Genomic DNA, 20,860 nt, shown 5'->3' on the forward strand with positions numbered 1-20,860 from the left:
GTTCTTTGCCCAAACCAATAAATTGGTTTCGATGTGAGTAAATCATAGATCGACAAAATAGAAAAAAAAACTATCGTAAATCCAACCTTCAATCCACAATATCAAGGCGAATTAACAGAAGTTGTAAATTCGCCTAAATGTGGATGGATATAAGTACCCGTTAAATAAAAAATCTAATTTATTCGAAACATCTCTATTTTTTACCACCGACGACTGAAGGAGTAATAGTAGGTTGCACCAGTTAATTTTGACGTTAACTATGACCGGCGCTCAACAACGCTATGCACGATGTGTCTTATCAGCGGTGGCGTACATGTTAAAGTTGACCACAAAGTTGACTGGTCCAGCCCACGTATCGCTATCGTCGTTCAGATAAAATCCTCCGCGTCCTTTGCATTTTTCTGCACATGTTAGAGTTATCGTCGAAGTTGACTAATGCAACCCACCTTTAGTGAGGCGTGTAACACTTGCAAGCTGTCAGCAAGCAAGTCTGTTGCAGTTGCAGTAACTCTCATAATCTGGACAACTAACTTACATGATATCTCAACACGGAGGTGTGAAATAATTATAATACGTCGCTAATATTCTCACTGACAACTTCTAAACTTGGCCGCTGCTTACTTTTAATTTCTCAGCACAGTATTTTCTTGCTGCAAGTGAGTTTTTTCTTTTACATATTTTGCTCTATAGCTAATAAGCTATCTTAGTGTTAAAGCTATAAGCACTAATAACGCTAATTATTTGTTTTGACTAATTAAAAATGTAACTATTAAAAATTTAAGATAACCCCGATTCCGAAGTTGTTCGCATTCGCTTACATTTACCAAACTTTGCTAAGAAGACACTCGATCGAAATCCGTTCAACCGTTTGGCTGCTACGATGCCACGGACAGACATACAGATACACAGACACTGCATTAACATTGCCTGGAAAGTCATTGTGTGTGTTTTAGTCCACTTATGACCACGACCCTCAGTTTTGACGAATACGACTGTATGGTTGTGCTTAATATACTCAAAACTGCTCAAAACATTAAAATTTTCAGAGAATGTATAGCGAAGCAAGAAATTAACTTATATTATTACCCTTTCTGATAATAAATACAAAGCTATCCCTTGCCGCAATGTAAAAACGTTCAGCTATAACTCTGTCTACTTAATAATTTATTGTAGACCTACGAACCTTGGCCCTTTAAGTCTAATTGTAACACGAAGCGGTTTTTTTTACATTTTCTGAAGGTGACGGTTGGCGCTGTCCCAAAAGATAAATGTGCAAGAGTTTTTGAATTTATCCTTTAAGGGGGAAAATGGAACTTTGCTGGGATTTTTTTCAACGATTTGGCATTTGCCGAGGTTTCGCAATTTTGTATTATGAATTATAACTTTACGCTAAATTACCCTACATTTTTTGGGAGAAAGCCTGCTTAATTTATTTTGCTATTTCAATTGTCTCATCCTAATTCCTACTAATATAATAAACGGGAAAGTGTAGATCTGTATGTATAAGGACAAAAACAAAAAGATGTTTGTCTCTCTCACTCCAATTTGTACGTTTCTCCAGTTACCTCCTCAGCCGTTCAGCGGACCGAAGTCGGAGACCAGGATTCTTTCATACATTTATCACTCAAACAAAATGTACAGAATCAATAATGTTTTTTTAATTTTTGGAATTTATCGTTCGAAAATGAATGACGTTTCGACAAAAAACGTACTTTGCGTTATTTAGAGTTAACGTCAAAAGTTTACGGTGCAACCGTAGAAAGGGTATATTAGAATGGAAATTAACTGTGAAGTAGTCAAATAAGCCGATACATAAGCTTTATCAAACAGGCTCAGATTCTATCATTAGATGAAAATGAATAACAACCTCTGAAAATGCCTAATATGGTGAATAATGTGAATTTCTGTGAGTTATGCGTCACAGTATATTATATTACGCACAACATTACTTCTGAAAATTGCAGTGTAATGTTGCATAATTTATATCAAGCAATGAATTCGCACGGAGAAAATTACCTTAGCGGTAATGATACTTCAAGATTGTTGTTTTAGTAGTGCTTTCTCTCCGTCTCATTTAAATAAAAAAGGATATATGCTTTTTTATTTAAATGTCAACGACTCGTGCACCAAATTTCATAACCTACCATAAATCGTTTAATATATCAGGTTTTGTGTAAAACAGTAACAAACATACATACACATATACAATACATCCTCATAAACTATTCTCAAAGCTACAAACTTACTAGCATGTCGGAACGACCACTGCCGAGAACAAATATTGGCATAGGTACCATTAATGTTTTTTTTTTGCGTTTTTATGAAGTACATGTTTTATTTTAAAAAATAGGTATGCTTTCATAGACTAACTTATATTATACCTGAATATATTTATGACGCGATCAGCCTATGAAGATAGACATTTTGGAAACTTAACATCCATAAGTATTTTTTGTTGAACTATGGTTAAAATATCAATAATCAATAGCTTTAAGGTCAGATTCAAATTTAGTTCAGCAACTATAATATCAACAAATATAATTTTTATATACGATCAAAGTAAAATATTTTCAGTTGAGCCAATTCAATTCTTATTTTAAAATAAAAAAAAATATAACTTCAACGCTGCCTGACCTACTTTTCCGTCTTTGTGTCTAAACAACAAATTTCTTAACGGACCGATTTCTTTGATGTACACAGGCAAACTTCCATGCGTTGTTTATGGCACATTTCGAGAACACAAGTGGGAGACAGTGCTGGATTTAGACCATAGAGAGGGAGATAAGCGTAAAAACAATTATAGGTACATACCGCACTCACGAGGATGAGAGAGATTCAGACTTATTCGAGGTAGGGACTGGCCAATAAATATTTGAATTTTGAATTAGATACTAAAGAAAAGTTATTAAACGCGCACATACCTTTTTTATTTCCCAGACGTTTCGGATCTTGTTACAAAGGCCCGTGGTCACTGGGCGACTGACTCAGCAAGCTACGGCGACGATGTCTGTCTGGTAGAATCTTCTTCTACCGCTATATTAATTCGCCGCCAAGTACCGTCACAATACACACTGATAGTGACCTTTGTAACAGGGTTCGAAACGTCTGGGAAAAAAAAAAGGTATGTGCGCGTTTAATATCTGCTCTTTGATAAATAATTATGCAACGCGAATGTTTAAAAGTAGTTGAATTATGAATTTGGAAAATAAAATGGATCGTGACCAATAGCAGAACATAAAGAGAAAGCTAATAAAAAATATCCGTACCTGTATTATCAAAATCCGTCTCTGACGATATAAGTGAATCGGGAGCAGCAAAGATTAAGTGATTTTGTTTTGAAATTAAATTATGATCAAAGAAAGGTAAGGAAAAGTTGATGTTTTGATCGTACTTTACGACATTTGAAGATTTGAATCGTGTGTCAGTTTGCATATTTTGATTACATGATTTATTATATTTATTTATACTATTATACTCTAAAGTTTGTTAATTGTTAATTAATCTTTTTATTTCTATATTTTTTTAATGTTTCTTAGAATAAAACACGAAAATATTCTTTCACATTTTATCTAAATTAAATTTCCTTCGAATGCAATCGAATGGTCTTCATTAAAAAAAAAATAGATTTTCCACTTCTGCTGAGCATAATTTAATCGCGTTACTAAACATTGAAGTGAACATAACCAAATATAAAAAGAACCAGTTTCTATAGTTTGGCCACGAAAATTACCATTTTATAATAATAAATTTAAATTGACATTCAAAATCATAACTTGAAATAACTTATTTTGAAGGTTCCTTCCCTCCCAAAGAATATGTTAGCATCACTTCCTTGTCCATCTGTCAGTCTGATAAATTCTTTTAATCTAAAAGTGTTCACGACTATACAGTGTACATGCCATAGACTAAACAATCTAATATAATATGTATTAGTTGTAAGACACATTGTGTTTTCATGCGATGGCCAAGTCGATCTATTTATTTAAAACCTAAAAGATTTTTAATATTGATATAATAATAACTTGCGTAATAACTTAAGACAGAAGGGACTAAATAAATTAATCGACTTGGTATTACATGGATCTCACAACTTTTTACGGTAGAAAAATTGAGCTGCGAGACTTGGGTTTTTTACAGCATGTTTTTGATGGCATTTAAATTTCTGTTTACGTAGTGTGTAAATCGGTGATTATTAAATGTTATAAATGTTACAATTTTTTAACACATTGAACTGTGGGGAAAAGCCTAGATTTACACAATTGTCACAGAAATGTATTCTTGTGACTACTATAATGCATTCTCGTGGCCGACGTTACTTCACAGAGCTTGTGGAAATGCAAAAGAAAGATTGCGTAGCTAGTTCAATGAGCAGAGAAAAGTCCTGATGGGAATCTTAATACGGGGTCACTTAGCGGGACTTTGTCAGAATTTCTTACAAAGAATGTTTGCATGAATTTGTTACTATCTTCTGCTTGTAACTTGGGCTGATTTTTTTTTATTAACCACCATAGTCACATGACTCTAGGAATTACCAATTATTATATTTAATGTTATTCTATGTATGTTCTTTTTTTTTTAAGTGAAAACTTTAGCGGCGTTGTGCACTTTTTGTGGTGGGTAAAAAATGTTAAAGTCTCGTCAGGACAAATTCGTAAGACGTCAAAAATGCACAACGTTAATATTCATGTTTTCACTTCTGCTGCTGTTTTTTTTTCTGTCTTTTTTGTTGTATGGTATTTTATATTTTGGCAATATAAACGATATTCTATTCTATTCTAATACAAGTTTGTATATTACCCAACAATTTTTACACGAACTAATTTATATAACAGCGTACACCATGTTTTTCAAATTGCAGTAAAAATGTTAGACGATTAAGAAGATTCATGCCTTCGTACATTAGACAGTCAGCAATTTAAAGCAATCTGTTTGGTCCAACAAGACCTGGGGAGGAGCTAACTATTTGTGGTTTGGTACAAGACATAAGCGGAGCGGGCCGACGTTGTTGTACCAGAACGTGACTTTGACCTTGACTGGGCCTATTTATTTGTTTTTATTTATATAGAACAAAAAATACGAATCGTACAGGAGATTGGATAATCTTCAATTGAACAAGTAGATATTTGTACGTACAACCTGTTACAAGTGTTTTTCACGACCTCTCGCAGTGGTTAAGTGCTTGCCTCTGAACCGAGAAATCGCGGATTCAATTCCCGGTCAGGTCATGATAGAAAATGATATTTTTCTGATTGGCCCGGGTTTTGGATGTTTATCTATGTATGATGATGAATGATGATTTTTGATAAAAAAATGATCTTTTCTTTCTTGTAAGTAGATGACATATTGGAAACTAGAAAACCGTAAATAAACAATATTTACTGGACAATGTGATCTGATAACATACTGCTGTATCAGACACGAGACAAATATGTAAATCGCTGTTTCTTATCAACTTGAGGTATTTAAGCTTCTCCAAGCCTGAAATTAAATCGGCCGTGTGATTTACATTTTAATATGTCGGGGGACGTACCTGTAGTAAAACCGAATTTATGGTATTGACTGAATGGTCCGACGCGATTTTATGCTGATGGAATTAGCTGATCTGTTCTCTTTATAGGACTACACTTGTTTTGATTACACCATCTTTTTAAGTGGTTTGGTAAAAAGGTGTTCTTTTATGTTGTTATTTGGTCACAGACATAGAAGAAAATGAACATTATTTGCCTTACTTTATAATTTAGGTACAGTTTTGTTATCATTGGTTCTGGCTTGCTTCGGGCGAAGGAAAACTACAGTTTAATTAACTAATGTGTATGCGACTACCTGCCGCTAGACGACGGTGGGTAGTCGTAAAAGTCATGTCAGATGCCTTTGGGTGACTTGAATAAAATCTGACAACAGTGTTAGCAATAACACGCTCGATATAATGTTGATGATTGGTCCTGGCAGATGGGACTAACCCAAAAAATGCTGGCTTGATCTGTCGAATTAAAGTAGAATTTAAGGAATCAGGATACAAATCATGAGAGAGTCATTTTATTTAAAAACTTGAATACTCAATTGCACATTTGTCACGATCGTCGGAAAGGCGTACATAGTTTTAATTTTTCATAGAACCGAGAGTAAAAATATCAGATAGAAAAACCTACAGAGGAGAAGGCAAGGTGAGTAAGCAATACAAATAAATAGCTTCATGAATAATGCACACTAAAACAAACAGGGTTGGCGCTCTGAAAACCAACGGACTAAATTTCAGTTTTATTTAAGACTATCTCTTGCCCGCAGCTCCGCCTAGCGTAGCCTATGTTTGATCTCGTGTCAGTAACATAGATATAGTTTATAGTTCCAACGCCCCGCAGGAAGGCTACGTGCCCAAAACACTGGCAGCGTTTCCTCGCTATATATTGCGGGATTTATACGCTGAACAAAAAAGCTGCTAGCTCTCAAATCTCCTGTTGCCTCCATGAGACGAGTCGTGATGTCTCTTAAAAAAATTAATTAGATAGATGGATTGATAATAAATTTTATTCACCACCACTTTGAACATGTATTTTCCCATACAAATTGGTCGGTCTGGTGTTGTGTGGCAATCGGTTTTGTATGGGAGAGTAAAACAACTTTTTCAAATTTCCAAATATTTCCGAACAAAAGTTGTTTTTTATGACGTCTGGAAGCTTCGTGTATAGGATATTGTTAATTAATTAACACGAGCACATATTGTGTAGAACATAAAGGAATATTCAGAAGTGCAAGAATAAACGATAATGAAAGTGTAATTTGTAATTGTATTCCGTACATGGCAACCCTGCCACAGCCCTACCATTTCCACTGACGAAATGCTCGGCACATTCGGTGCAGACTTAAACTCTCGTTCCGGTAAATGGGTGATAGTTTATTTCGTGATGTACTGCGGACATCGTAATAGGCGATCATATTTCTTGCGAATCTTCCGTGGTGCACGTATTGCTTTGTTGGAATTTTTTTTTTTAAACCCTTCTGTGTGTTCCATACTCGTGTATGATTTTTGGAAGAAAATAATGATTTGTTACTTTCTTTTTTAACATTTCTTCTCAGCTGTAGCTTTGATAAATATTATTTGATTTACAAATATCGAACAAGTACCCGTGAAGTTATGATAAATGCGACAGTTGTATGTATGTCACACAAAATCTACTGGACGGATTGTTATGAAATTTGGTACATGGATAGAATATAACCTAGAATAACACAAAGGGTATTTTTTATTCCGAAATTCCCACTGGAGCGAAGCCCCGGGGGGTAGCTAGTAGTATATATTTCTATCGCCCATACCAGCAAAGTAAACAGACGAGGTACAATATAGAACAGATTCCATGAAAGCGCTAGTTATCGAAGTTAATTCACTGGTAAAATACGGTTGATAGAGCAAACTTAGTCTCAATTCGGTCGCAAGTTCGTGACGCCATGTCGTCAGGAATATCAGTTTGGCATTTATGAAAACCGACCGTATAGCCAATGGATTACATAAAGATTGTTAGTTGATGTCGAATTTTGTCAACAAAAGAAACAAATAAAAAAAATTGTCCAAACCTAACCATTATCATATTATATCACTTATCTAACGATAAGGAGATCTCTTTGCTCAAGAACTGGTAAGCAAACCAAACAAAAATATGACGATTTTGAAGTCAAAAAGCATTTGTAGTTATTCATAGTTGTGCTTTAATGAGACGGAAAAAATAGTAAATCTCGTAATTAATAATAAAATTGATCAATTAAAGTGACATTTAATTATATATCGTGTTTGATTACATTTAAATACCTTCATATAAGTATCTACATTATATTTTTTACCCGGTCGAATAGCCAATTAAGTGATGCTTCACAAAAAAATATGTCAGTTACAATGATTTTTATCTATTATCTTCTGAATGAAAGAGTTGGAACGATCATAGTGCCAATTGTAATGCAAGATTATATGATGAGCGAAGCAATTTGTCCAAAACTGCAATATAAGTACCTACCATAATAAAAATGTATACAAAGTTCTAAATATTCGTCATGCAAACTGTATTATAAATATATTTATAATAACATAAATAAATTCATCATTCGAAATGCGTAAACTTCGTTTGTAAAGCAAGAAATTATGCATATTCTCAGAGCTCAAATGTCTTTAATTCAAGAGGCGGCCGGAGCCGGATGGTATCCCTAGCTCGGGGTCCTAGCTGAGCTGTAAATGCTACATGGAAGCGCGACGAGGCGCGTTACGACATGATATCCACAGTTCACAGAATGACACTTCATCGAAAGCACTTCTTTATTAATAACTCACGTTGTTCAAACTTTATTATCATGTTCTTACCTTATCTAATATATTATGTCAAGCAGAACGGAATTCACCGATTATTTTAATTCAAGCTTATCAAGATTTTGAGAAACCAAAAAATGTTTCAACGAAGACAAAATTTTTCGATGAAGATGATTCTGTGAACTGTGGATACCCCCCCCCCACAGTTCACAGAACAGTTGGTTTCTCAAAATCTAGATAACGTCGTATATATCGTATCGTCGATAAAAAAGAATAGGTCTCAACATCTAAACACCTATCCCTGCAAGTCTCATAGCCTATAAAATATAACAGCACGATGGTGTATGATTTCCCATATACCTCAATATGTACAGTAACATATTAATATTACCGTAACCTTACCGTATTAAACATTAAATTCTTTTTCATACAAAGTCCGATCAGGTAACAAGTTTCGAAGACCACATTTTTTTTTAATTTTTTGATATTGAGCTCTTTGAAAACAACAAGTTTATTTGCTAGACAAATCAAAAAAACCCCGACTTTCAATATTCATTAGGCTACAACTTTTGAACGGCTGAATCGATTTTGACCAAACATATCTAAGAACCACCGCATACAAATTAGCTATCAAAGACAGACACACTTAGCGGTCAAACACCTCTTTTTGCGTCGGGAGTTAAAAAGTTAGTCTCATTGTCCAAATTTGCTTGTAAAGTTTTTGCACTGTAAAAAATATCTTGTTTAATATCGAATCGCGTCGTTTATCTGTCGCTCAATGAGGATACCGGATAAGTCTTCCCTAATCAAGCAGCATTCTAATTCAGATGCGGACGGACAAGTTTCCAGTCAGGTGTTTGAAAGGTCGGCGATATTAGTCTACTAACCATTAACTCGTAGGTAATAATACTTACTAGATTAAACAGAGGGTAGAACAAAAAGAAGCTGTGGTGGTGTAATAGTTACGACGCCCGATTGAAAGGTCCCAGGTTCGAATCCTACTCGTGACACATGAGTTTGTTTACCAATCTGACTCATGTGTAGTAGTTTTCATCGACCACTACTTGCTTCCGGGGAAGGAAAACATCGTGAGGAAACCTGCACACAGGTTGATCATTAATTTGTGTGTAAAATGGAGACCACAATGGGTAATGATAAACCACTTCATTAATAGTGCCAAGAAAGTTGTTGTGTGTGTTTCATTCCACGTAATGACCACGACCCTCAGCCATAACGAAATAACGACTGTGAAGAGAGAACAAAAATGTTGTTTCTTGAAAATTGCCCCGAAACCTGGAGCCGGTGCTTACTTATTTTTTGCTTAATGTACTTACTTTATGCTTAAGATACTTAAGTTTTTTGGACAGTTATCGCATGTTATTATTATCATTTAATTTCGGGGTTGCCACTTCAAAAATTCAAAATTCTTTATTCAATTTAGGATGAATGACATCTCTTATTGTCGTCAAAAAATTACTTAATTTTTTGACGTCATTCATCCTAAATTGAAGTCTTAGTCTAAGTAGACTAAGTCTACTGCCGACTTCCAAAGCGCAGGTGAAGAAGTAACGGAAGAAGAAGAACAAACTCCACCGCAGCCTTTTCTCTAAAGACGTCAATTAACAAATGTAGGTCTTATACATATATTAAAAACTAAGAGGATGAATTTACATTATCATTTAAAATGTGAATTTACATAATCACCACTGAACCATTGAGATACTAAATCAGCTATACTATGTTTTGTAACATATACATATTAGAGACCAATCCAACACTCAGGTCACTTCACACGTCACAAAAATATACTTTTCCACTTTAACTTGACCGGGGGTACCAAAAAGAAATTAACATAAAATCAAAACGATCGCACTATGCCAAAATGGGTCGATCGTTCCAGTTATTTATGTTCACCGATAACGATTCTTCCTCACACATATCGTTATACAGAAAACATTTGTATCGCTGCTGTATCCCATGTATTGTCACACTTGTTATCCTGTCGGGCCCATCGACTTACAGGAATATATTTTGCTTAGATATATGACGAATATACAGTTAAATATGAGTACATGAATAAGATATTTTTCTGTGTACAAAACACTCGTAAAATGACTTAAATGAAAATGAATTAACATAATTTGTCAGTTTGATTTGATCCATTTTATGGCCATGTGAAATAAAGAAGTAAAAGTAGGAAAGTAGATCCTGGGTTCTGACGTTTTACAACTGCAGAAGAAACCGGGAAAACACTCAGACGAGAATAAAGCTATAAAATTTATTTTTTACAAGCTCTTAAAATCTTGCAAGTTAAATTTTTCCTACTTCCAGTTGACCTACAGAGTTGAAATTTGCCACGTCGCTTCAGTTCCCATGACAATGCATTATTATAATATACATGACCTGCTGGTGCAGCCCGGATCGACTCCAAACGAGGGAACTCCTCAACCGTTTTCAGCACGGACGTGAGTTTTTTTGTCAGGCGTTAAATGTCACAACATCTCTCTGACGACAATAAAAGCTTGTGGCGAAAATGTCATTTTTGTAAAAATCTTGTTTTCTATTAGAAAAGCCATCTTCGTTGTTTTTTTATAGGATTGCGTGATATGTATGACGCGTGTAGATCCGCTCAAAGATAGGACCACTACATCCTCCTACAGAGCGCCTAAGGGCTTTGACAGGCCACAACAGCATTCCCAATGTGTGAAGTCAGGCCTGCCTGACTTCACTTCAGACGTAAGTAAAGTGAGAGAATAAAGGCGTATTTAATATACGTTACGAACTATGCTCCATGATACTCACACATAGTACAAATTCAAATATAATTAATTACTGGCGATACCACAAAAAGTGACATTAAATCATTCGATAAGAATTGCAAGAGATGAGATTACATTAATAAGTATTTATTTAATAATTGCACATGCGCAAGGACACCACGGAAATTATTGGTGCCGTAAAAAATAAGAAAACATGCAGCATAAAGATAAGTTATTCATACTGATATTTTTAATAACCTATGTTATTGGAGAATACGAAGATAAAATATTGGATTTCAAACATGACCGCGAAACGTGTGGTGATATCCCATCTTGGGATTTTGTTAATTCGACAAATGCAGAATCTGGTTACATATCCCCAAAAAAATATTAAGTTGTGTAACATCAAATATTATCGAAGTGTCTTGTAATCTTGAAGTGATCATAGAAGCAACGGCCCCGTTTTCAGTAAATAATAAAATTGTATTAATAATTTACGAGAAAAATGAAATTTGTGAAAACGTTAAGAAGAAATCGAACCTGTTACACTCTAATAATAAAATCAATTGTCTTCTAAATCCAACTTCGACAAATAAACTCCTATTTGTCGAAGTTGGATTTAGAAGACACTGGAAGACCTTACACAGGATATGTAAGTGTTAATATTAAGTGTTTGACGACCTCGGTGGCGCAGTGCTTGCCTCTGAACCTAGAGATCCCGGGTTCGATCCCCGATCGAGTCATGATGGAAAATGATCATTTTCTGATTGGCCCGAGTCTTGGATGTATTTGTTATAAAATATAGTATAGTTGAGTTAGTATCCCATAACACAAGTCTCGAACTAACTTTGTGGCTATCTTAATCTATGTGATTTGTCACAATATATTCATCAAAAACAAAACTGAAACTAAGAGTGATTATGAGAAAAGAGAATTAAAGAAAAAAGAGAAATATAAATAGAAAAACAGAGAAAACAACAAAGGATATAATGTAAATAAAATTGATGCTACAACAAATTCAACAACAAAAAATTAAAATTCAAGAAATTACGTAATAACATCGAAGATGGAGCCGTATCCAATACGTAGTGGAGAACATATAAAGGAGAAAATTTACCAGCATACTACCACAAATTCTAAAAGTACTGACTCCACTACAACAGACTCGACAACCACTGACTCTACTACAACAGACTCGACAACCACTGACTCCACTACAACAGACTCGACAACCACTGACTCCACTACAACAGACTCGACAACCACTGACTCCACTACAACAGACTCGACAACCACTGACTCCACTACAACAGACTCAACAACCACTGACTCCACTACAACAGACTCGACAACCACTGACTCCACTACAACAGACTCGACAACCATTGACTCCACTACAACAGACTCGACAACCACTGACTCCACTACAACAGACTCGACAACCACTGACTCCACTACAACAGACTCGACAACCACTGACTCCACTACAACAGACTCGACAACCACTGACTACAACAGACTAAAATGAAATCAATTTAAAATTAAAGTGTCAATAATAATAATATCTCAAATCAAATAAAATCAAATTAAAATCTCTCGCATAAGGCCATTTTTATGCAAGGTGTTAGACTTAAATTACTTTAGGTATAGTTATGATTTACTACAGTACCTACATACCTGTAATATTATTTATTTTTATCGCATCATCCTTTTCGACATTTTCTGTTTCATTCTGAAGTTTGACAAATATTAATATTAATGAAATGCTTTAAATAAGAAAGCTATAATTTTATATTTTTCGCATGGTGACATCATTTCTGTCACTAAAATACCATGTTTTACTGAGACTAAAAAGGCTGATTAAAAAAAAAAGGAAATAAAACATATGTTCAAACTTTTTTTTTTATTACTTCTAAAAGAAAATCGAATTTCTAGAAAAAAAATTGCCGAGTAAATGATCTGACGGTATCTTGTAGCAGTGAAAAAATTAAACTTTTAAATTTTCACAAACAAATAATGATTTTGAAGTCGCGAGTATTGCGATTATGCAGAGAAATCGAAACGTTTAGGATGCTTTCCGTTGAGTTAGAAGCATTAAATTGGCAAAAGGAAAGGCTATTATCATTACATAGTATAAAACAAAGTCGCTTCCCACTATCTATCTGCATGTCTCTACGTATGCTTAGATCTTTAAAACTACGCAATGGATTTTGATGCCGGTTTTTTTAATAGACAGAGGAATTCAAGAGAAAAGTTTATATGTTATGTAACTTTCATAACATTGCACCTAAGCCGGGTTACAGTTACAGTTAAGGATAAAATCCTAAACTCGTTAATAATGATACAGTCACTGCGCAAGTCCGTTTTTTTAGAAAATAGCCTTAAGTATTTTTATTCATTGTACTTAATCTTACTGTTTGTAAGATATCGATGGTTGAGATGTAAATAACATTGTATAATCTATATCAATTACCGACAATCGGATTTAAACAATCTCTGTCCTGATAAGTTGACATTGTATAGATAAAAAAATAATAATTTATAAGCCATTCAATTTTGGTTGTAAGTAAACATCGTACACAAAATGTGTCGATTATTTTTTACAAATATATTCACGATTTTTTTGTTTCAAATAGTTGTATCTAACTATGGCAACAAAAATGAAAGTGGCAATATGTGCAGAGATTTAAAATCAATAATCAACAGTGATAATGATTTCTCAAGAATTAATCATTACAAGTGTGTTCAATCTAACATTTTGACGCTAAAAATAGGAGTGCTAAAAGCAAACTTACTGGTCCATTTAAGAGACGAGAGTGATATAATAGCACTTTTTCTGTATAGTATTAATAATAAACATGTCTTGGAAAGAAGAATTTTGACAAAGAATGTTGGACTAATAAATGGACCAAATTCTATTCAACTTGATATAAATTTAACAGAGAACGACGATGGTTACGTGAGTACAATCAATTATTAGAATTTTCAATCAAATACAACATCGATATACAAGATTTAAGATTAAATGTAGCTACATTTACAAAATATATATATAATAAATGAATATCAATATATATAATATTATGTGTCCACAGTGATAATATTCAAACCACCTTTATTAGAATATTAATTAGATATTTTCATTTTTCTTACAGGTTTTAATATTCTCTACATGCAATGTTTCTATAAAATCCCTCAAAATAATGTGCAGGTTAAATGAAATGGGAAATAATAGAAACAAAGCTACCAAAAGGCATAAACGAAGTACAGGAGAAATTTCAAACAACTTACTTAACATTTTAAGACAACATAAGCTTATCCGTTCAGCCGAAAGAAACATTGAAACATTTATTAATGACGACGATAAACAAGCAAGAATCCATCATGAAACCAGAAATAAAAAAAAGGTAGAACTCAGATTGAAGGGTATAGGTAGCTCGGCGAATTCAACAACAACAGAACAAATCATTTTCATAGATTCACTTACAGAAATAGCAAACACCGAAACTACAACAGACTCAAGCACTATTGACCCAATCACTACTGACCCAAGCACTACTGACCCAAGCACTACTGACCCAAGCACTACTGACCCAAGCACTACTGACCCAAGCACTACTGACCCAAGCACTATTGACCCAAGCAATACTGACCCAAGCACTATTGATCCAAGCACTACTGACCCAAGCACTACTGACCCAAGCACCACTGACCCAAGCACTATTGACCCAAGCACTACCGACCCAAGCACTACCGACCCGAGCACAACTGACCCAAGCACTACTGACCCAAGCACTACTGACCCAAGAACTACTGACCCAAGCACTACTGACCCAAGCACTATTGACCCAAGCACTACCGACCCAAGCACTACTGACACGAGCACAACTGACCCAAGCACAACTGACCCGAGCACAACTGACCCAAGCACTACTGACCCAAGCACTATCGACCTAAGCACTACCGACCCAAGCACTACCGACCCAAGCAATACTGACCCAAGCACTATTGACCCAAGCACTACTGACCCAAGCACTACTGACCCAAGCACCACTGACCCAAGCACAACTGACCCAAGCACTACTGACCCAAGCACTACTGACCCAAGCACTACCGACCCTAGCACTACTGACCCAAGCACTACTGACCCAAGCACTACCAACCCAAGCACTACCGATCCAAGCACTACCGACCCTAGCACTACTGACCCAAGCACTACTGACCCAAGCACTACTGACCCAAGCACTACTGACCCAAGCACTACAGACTCAAGCACTACCGACCCTAGCACTACTGACCCGAGCATAACTGACCCGAGCACAACTGACCCAAGCACTACTGACCCAAGTACTACAGACTCAAGCACTACGAATCCAAGCACTACTGACCCGAGCACTACTGACCCTAGCACTACCGACCCAAGCACTACTGACCCAAGCACTACTGACCCAAGCACTACTGACCCAAGTCCCACTGACCCAAGCACTACAGACCCGAGCACAACTGACCCGAGCACTACTGACCCTAGCACTACCGACCCGAGCACTACTGACCCAAGCACTACTGACCCGAGCACTACTGACCCAAGCACTACCAACCCAAGCACTACCGATCCAAGCACTACCGACCCTAGCACTACTGACCCAAGCACTACTGACCCAAGTACTACTGACCCAAGCACTACTGACCCAAGCACTACCGACCCTAGCACTACTGACCCAAGCACTACTGACCCAAGCACTACCAACCCAAGCACTACCGATCCAAGCACTACCGACCCTAGCACTACTGACCCAAGCACTACTGACCCAAGCACTACTGACCCAAGCACTACTGACCCAAGCACTACTGACCCAAGCACTACAGACTCAAGCACTACCGACCCAAGCACTACTGACCCAAGCACTACTGACCCAAGCACTACTGACCCAAGCACTACTGACCCAAGCACTACTGACCCAAGCACTACTGACCCAAGTCCTACTGACCCAAGCACTACAGACCCGAGCACAACTGACCCGAGCACTACTGACCCTAGCACTACCGACCCGAGCACTACTGACCCAAGCACTACTGACCCAAGCACTACCGACCCAAGCACTACTGACCCGAGCACTACTGACCCGAGCACTACTGACCCAAGCACTACTGACCCAAGCACTACTGACCCAAGTCCTACTGACCCAAGCACTACAGACCCGAGCACAACTGACCCGAGCACTACTGACCCGAGCACTACCGACCCGAGCACTACTGACCCAAGCACTACTGACCCAAGCACTACTGACCCAAGCACTACCAACCCAAGCACTACCGATCCAAGCACTACCGACCCTAGCACTACTGACCCAAGCACTACTGACCCAAGTACTACTGACCCAAGCACTACTGACCCAAGCACTACTGACCCAAGCACTACTGACCCAAGCACTACTGACCCAAGCACTACTGACCCAAGCACTACTGACCCAAGCACTACTGACCCAAGCACTACTGACCCAAGCACTACTGACCCAAGTCCTACTGACCCAAGCACTACAGACTCAAGCACTACTGACCCAAGCACTACTGACCCAAGCACTACTGACCCAAGCACTACCGACCCTAGCACTACTGACCCAAGCACTACCGACCCAAGCACTACCGACCCAAGCACTACCGACCCAAGCACTACTGACCCAAGCACTACTGACCCAAGCACTACTGACCCAAGCACTACTGACCCAAGCATTACCGACCCTAGCACTACCGACCCAAGCACTACTGACCCAAGCACTACCAACCCAAGCACTACCGATCCAAGCACTACCGACCCTAGCACTACTGACCCAAGCACTACAGACTCAAGCACTACTGACCCAAGCACTACGAATTCAAGCACTACGAATTCAAGCACTACTGACCCCAGCACTACCGACCCAAGCACTACTGATCCAAGCACTACTGACCCAAACACTACTGACCCAAGCACTACTGACCCAAGCACTACTGACCCGAGCACAACTGACCCAAGCACTACTGACCCAAGCACTACTGACCCAAGCACTACTGACCCAAGCACTACTGACCCGAGCACTACTGACCCAAGCACTACTGACCCAAGCATTACCGACCCTAGCACTACCGACCCAAGCACTACTGACCCAAGCACTACCAACCCAAGCACTACCGATCCAAGCACTACCGACCCTAGCACTACTGACCCAAGCACTACAGACTCAAGCACTACTGACCCAAGCACTACGAATTCAAGCACTACTGACCCCAGCACTACCGACCCAAGCACTACTGATCCAAGCACTACTGACCCAAGCACTACTGACCCAAGCACTACTGACCCAAGCACTACTGACCCAAGCACTACTGACCCAAGCACTACTGACCCAAGCACTACTGACCCGAGCACAACTGACCCAAGCACTACTGACTCAAGCACTACGAATCCAAGCACTACTGACCCAAGCACTACTGACCCAAGCACTACTGACCCAAGCACTACTGACCCAAGCACTATTGACCCAAGCACTACTGACCCAAGCACTATTGACCCAAGCACTACCGACCCAAGCACTACCGACCCGAGCACAACTGACCCGAGCACAACTGACCCGAGCACTACTGACCCGAGCACTACTGACCCAAGTACTACTCACCCAAGCACTACTGACCCAAGCACTACTGACCCAAGCACTACTGACCCAAGCACTATTGACCCAAGCACTACCGACCCAAGCACTACTGACCCGAGCACAACTGACCCGAGCACAACTGACCCGAGCACTACTGACCCAAGTACTACTGACCCAAGTACTACTGACTCAAGCACTACGAATCCAAGCACTACTGACCCGAGCACTACCGACCCAAGCACTACTGACCCAAGCACTACTGACCCAAGCACTACTGACCCAAGCACTACTGACCCAAGCACTACTGACCCAAGCACTACTGACTCAAGCACTACGAATCCAAGCACTACTGACCCAAGCACTACTGACCCAAGCACTACTGACCCAAGCACTATTGACCCAAGCACTACTGACCCAAGCACTATTGACCCAAGCACTACCGACCCAAGCACTACTGACCCGAGCACAACTGACCCGAGCACAATTGACCCGAGCACTACTGACCCGAGCACTACTGACTCAAGCACTACTCACTTTTCCTCAGAAACTACTACATTAAACCCTGCCACAGACGAATCCTCAACAACAGAATTCACAACAATTGATCCTTATATCACAACAACTGAAAGTACACAAGAAACAATAAGTCCTACCACAGATGATACTACAACAGAAGGTACAACGACTGAATTAATACCAGAACCAACTGAGCCAACAAATGTACAGTTTTGGCTTATAGTAAGCGCAGTCAGTGTTGTATCTATAGCTGTAGTGGGTATTCTGATATTTTCTATTTACAAAATGATTAGAAGACAAAAAGTCTGGCAAATGTCTCCTTTGCAACGATCCTCTTATATGTCAGATTTTGAGGGACAAGCTACTTTAATGGTTCTTCCTACATTAAGAAACTTGGAAGATGGTTTTTGAGTGGAAATATTTACTGAAGGCAACGTTATGTTTGTCATGCAAATTGATCAAAAAGCGACAAAAACTTTAGGCTTATTAGAACATCAGCAGAGTTTCGCAATCTCAAAATGTATTGATACAAAATTAGCGCAGCCACCTTGAATATGACTCTTGGGTACGGAACCCACAGTATGAGGTATACGAGTACCGCGATGTAGCATGATTTAGAGCATCGATAAAATGTATACTACTGTCTTCCTTTCTTGTTTGTAGTAAATATAGAAAGATTTACCGTTGTTAATATTTAAATTATTGTATTATCACTATTGTAATTTGATTTTTGTGTTCTAGCAACCTGAAGTGTGAGCAAAATAATATTTAAAATGACAAATGTGATAATCAAAATAGGTAACAATTCTTATTATATATATTTATTGTTACCTTACATTAATAATTATGTTTTCTTATTATATATATTTAAACAATTATTAATGCTACTGAAAAACTATTTGACACATATTAGATACATTTTTTATCTAATGTATTGAACTCATCGACTAGTGTAATCAGGGGGGGGGGGGGCTACTACGAAACATAAAACACGTAGCGTCATCGCGTCTACACGTTTGAAAGAAATAAAGAAAAAAAAATCTAAACAAAAAAGTTTATTTTATACGATGCGTAGATGATATAGGAGAGAGAGACAGCATGTAAAATTCCCATGCTGTCTCCCTTTCCTATATCGTAACTATATATGTAACTAATATATAGTTACGATATAGGGAAGGGAAGGAAAGGTTCTAAAGGGTAAATCTCACAATTTATACTTTAGAACCTTTTAAATAATGTTCAAAGTCAACCATTGGTATTTTCATGTTTTTAATTGATGTTTATTTTATCAATACAATGCATTCAGATAAGTGAATAAGGTATGTAGTAAGAATGTGTCACATTTTGAGTAGGCACCAAAAAATTTAAGTAACAACACATAAATTTTATTTATTTAATTCAATTTGTTTTGTCTTCTTTGTTGTTTGTATACATTTCCTGAATCACTTTAATAATCATTGATGTATATAGCTTAAGTTGTCATGTCATTAGGTACGTTAAGGATTTTAAAGTTTGAGTTATTTAAAATCACGTAGACAAGAACTTATCACTTAATTTATTAGCATTATTATATAAGTATATTTAGGCTAAGTGAATAATTGGTAATGTAAATATAAATCTATATTTTATAAAACGCAAAGGTGACTGTGACTGATCTATCAACGCACAGCTCAAATTACTGGACCGATCGGGCTGAAATTTGGTATGCAAATATCTATCTATATGATGTAGGTATCCGCTAAGAAAGGATTTTGGTAAATTCTACCCCCAAGGGGATAATAAATGTAAAACCAATTCAATTTAAAAAAAAATCAAATGTAAAACTTCATTGCTGTTATGACTACGTTGTACTTATTGTTAATAAATATTGTTAATAAATAAACCAATGTTATTGACCCCTCAAATCGCGCACGGCCCATTCTGACTGCGATCCTATTATTGTTAAATTGTTTTTATTATCTCCGGGATCGAAGGATTATTGAAGTAAGTAGTTAATGTATTATGATGTCGTAAAAATTATGAAATAAATGTCTTGTTCTTTCTGTTTATTTGTGTGGTTTGTGTTTAATAAACTTGAATACTCGTATGTATGTATCTAAAAAAATAGGTTTGCCTTAAAAATGAATTTGTGAACATTGTTTATAATCGAAAAAGAAAGCCAAGAAGGGCATTCCTAGATGAAATAAAAGAGAAGGCAGAGCTCGTGTCGTATAGGGAGGTGAAATCGATGGTTGAGGACAGAATTAGATGGAAAATGCTCCACCGACAAGAACAAAGTTCCTAAATTAATTGATGATGAACATTTTACATCGTTGTGATTGCTTGCCAAATAATAGTAGGCGTAATTCATATTCATAACTTATCCTACAATAATATAAATGCGAAAGTTTGTGAGGATGTATGTATGTGTATGTTTCTTACTCTATCAAGCAAAGTCTACTGGACGGATTGTTATGAAATTTGGTCCACAGGTACCTGGAATAATACATAGGGTACCTTTTTTATAAAAAAATAATATTAAATAAAAAATATATACCTACCTTTTGACTATGTACATTATGTACTTTTATATATTATTAGAAAAAAAAACATTGTAAGAAACAATAATGTTAAGCCGATCTGGCATGATAAGGACCAACACTGTTCAAATGAGTTTCTTTCGGCAT

General features: G+C 37.2%; 1 protein-coding gene across 1 annotated transcript; it reads left to right on the plus strand.

The window, feature by feature from the left end:
• The first annotated feature begins 13,623 nt into the window (after window positions 1-13,623).
• Window positions 13,624-20,199, plus strand: LOC128676049 (mucin-2-like). The gene is made up of 2 exons (XM_053755952.1): window positions 13,624-14,008; window positions 14,205-20,199. The coding sequence occupies exons 1-2, from the start codon at window positions 13,634-13,636 to the stop codon at window positions 18,603-18,605; spliced, it is 4,776 nt and encodes a 1,591-aa protein (XP_053611927.1). The 5' UTR covers window positions 13,624-13,633; the 3' UTR covers window positions 18,606-20,199.
• The last annotated feature ends 661 nt before the right edge of the window (window positions 20,200-20,860 follow it).

Source organism: Plodia interpunctella, chromosome 15 (genome assembly GCF_027563975.2).
Source record: "Plodia interpunctella isolate USDA-ARS_2022_Savannah chromosome 15, ilPloInte3.2, whole genome shotgun sequence".
Lineage (NCBI taxonomy): Eukaryota > Metazoa > Arthropoda > Insecta > Lepidoptera > Pyralidae > Plodia > Plodia interpunctella.

What these genes read in the sequence shown, in the direction of transcription:
- LOC128676049 (XM_053755952.1), top strand. Translation starts at nt 13,634, where the DNA reads ATGTGTCGATTATTTTTTACAAATATATTCACGATTTTTTTGTTTCAA. An exon ending in CAGAGAACGACGATGGTTAC is followed by an intron (nt 14,009 to 14,204) that starts GTGAGTACAATC and finishes TTTTTCTTACAG; the next exon opens with GTTTTAATATTCTCTACATG.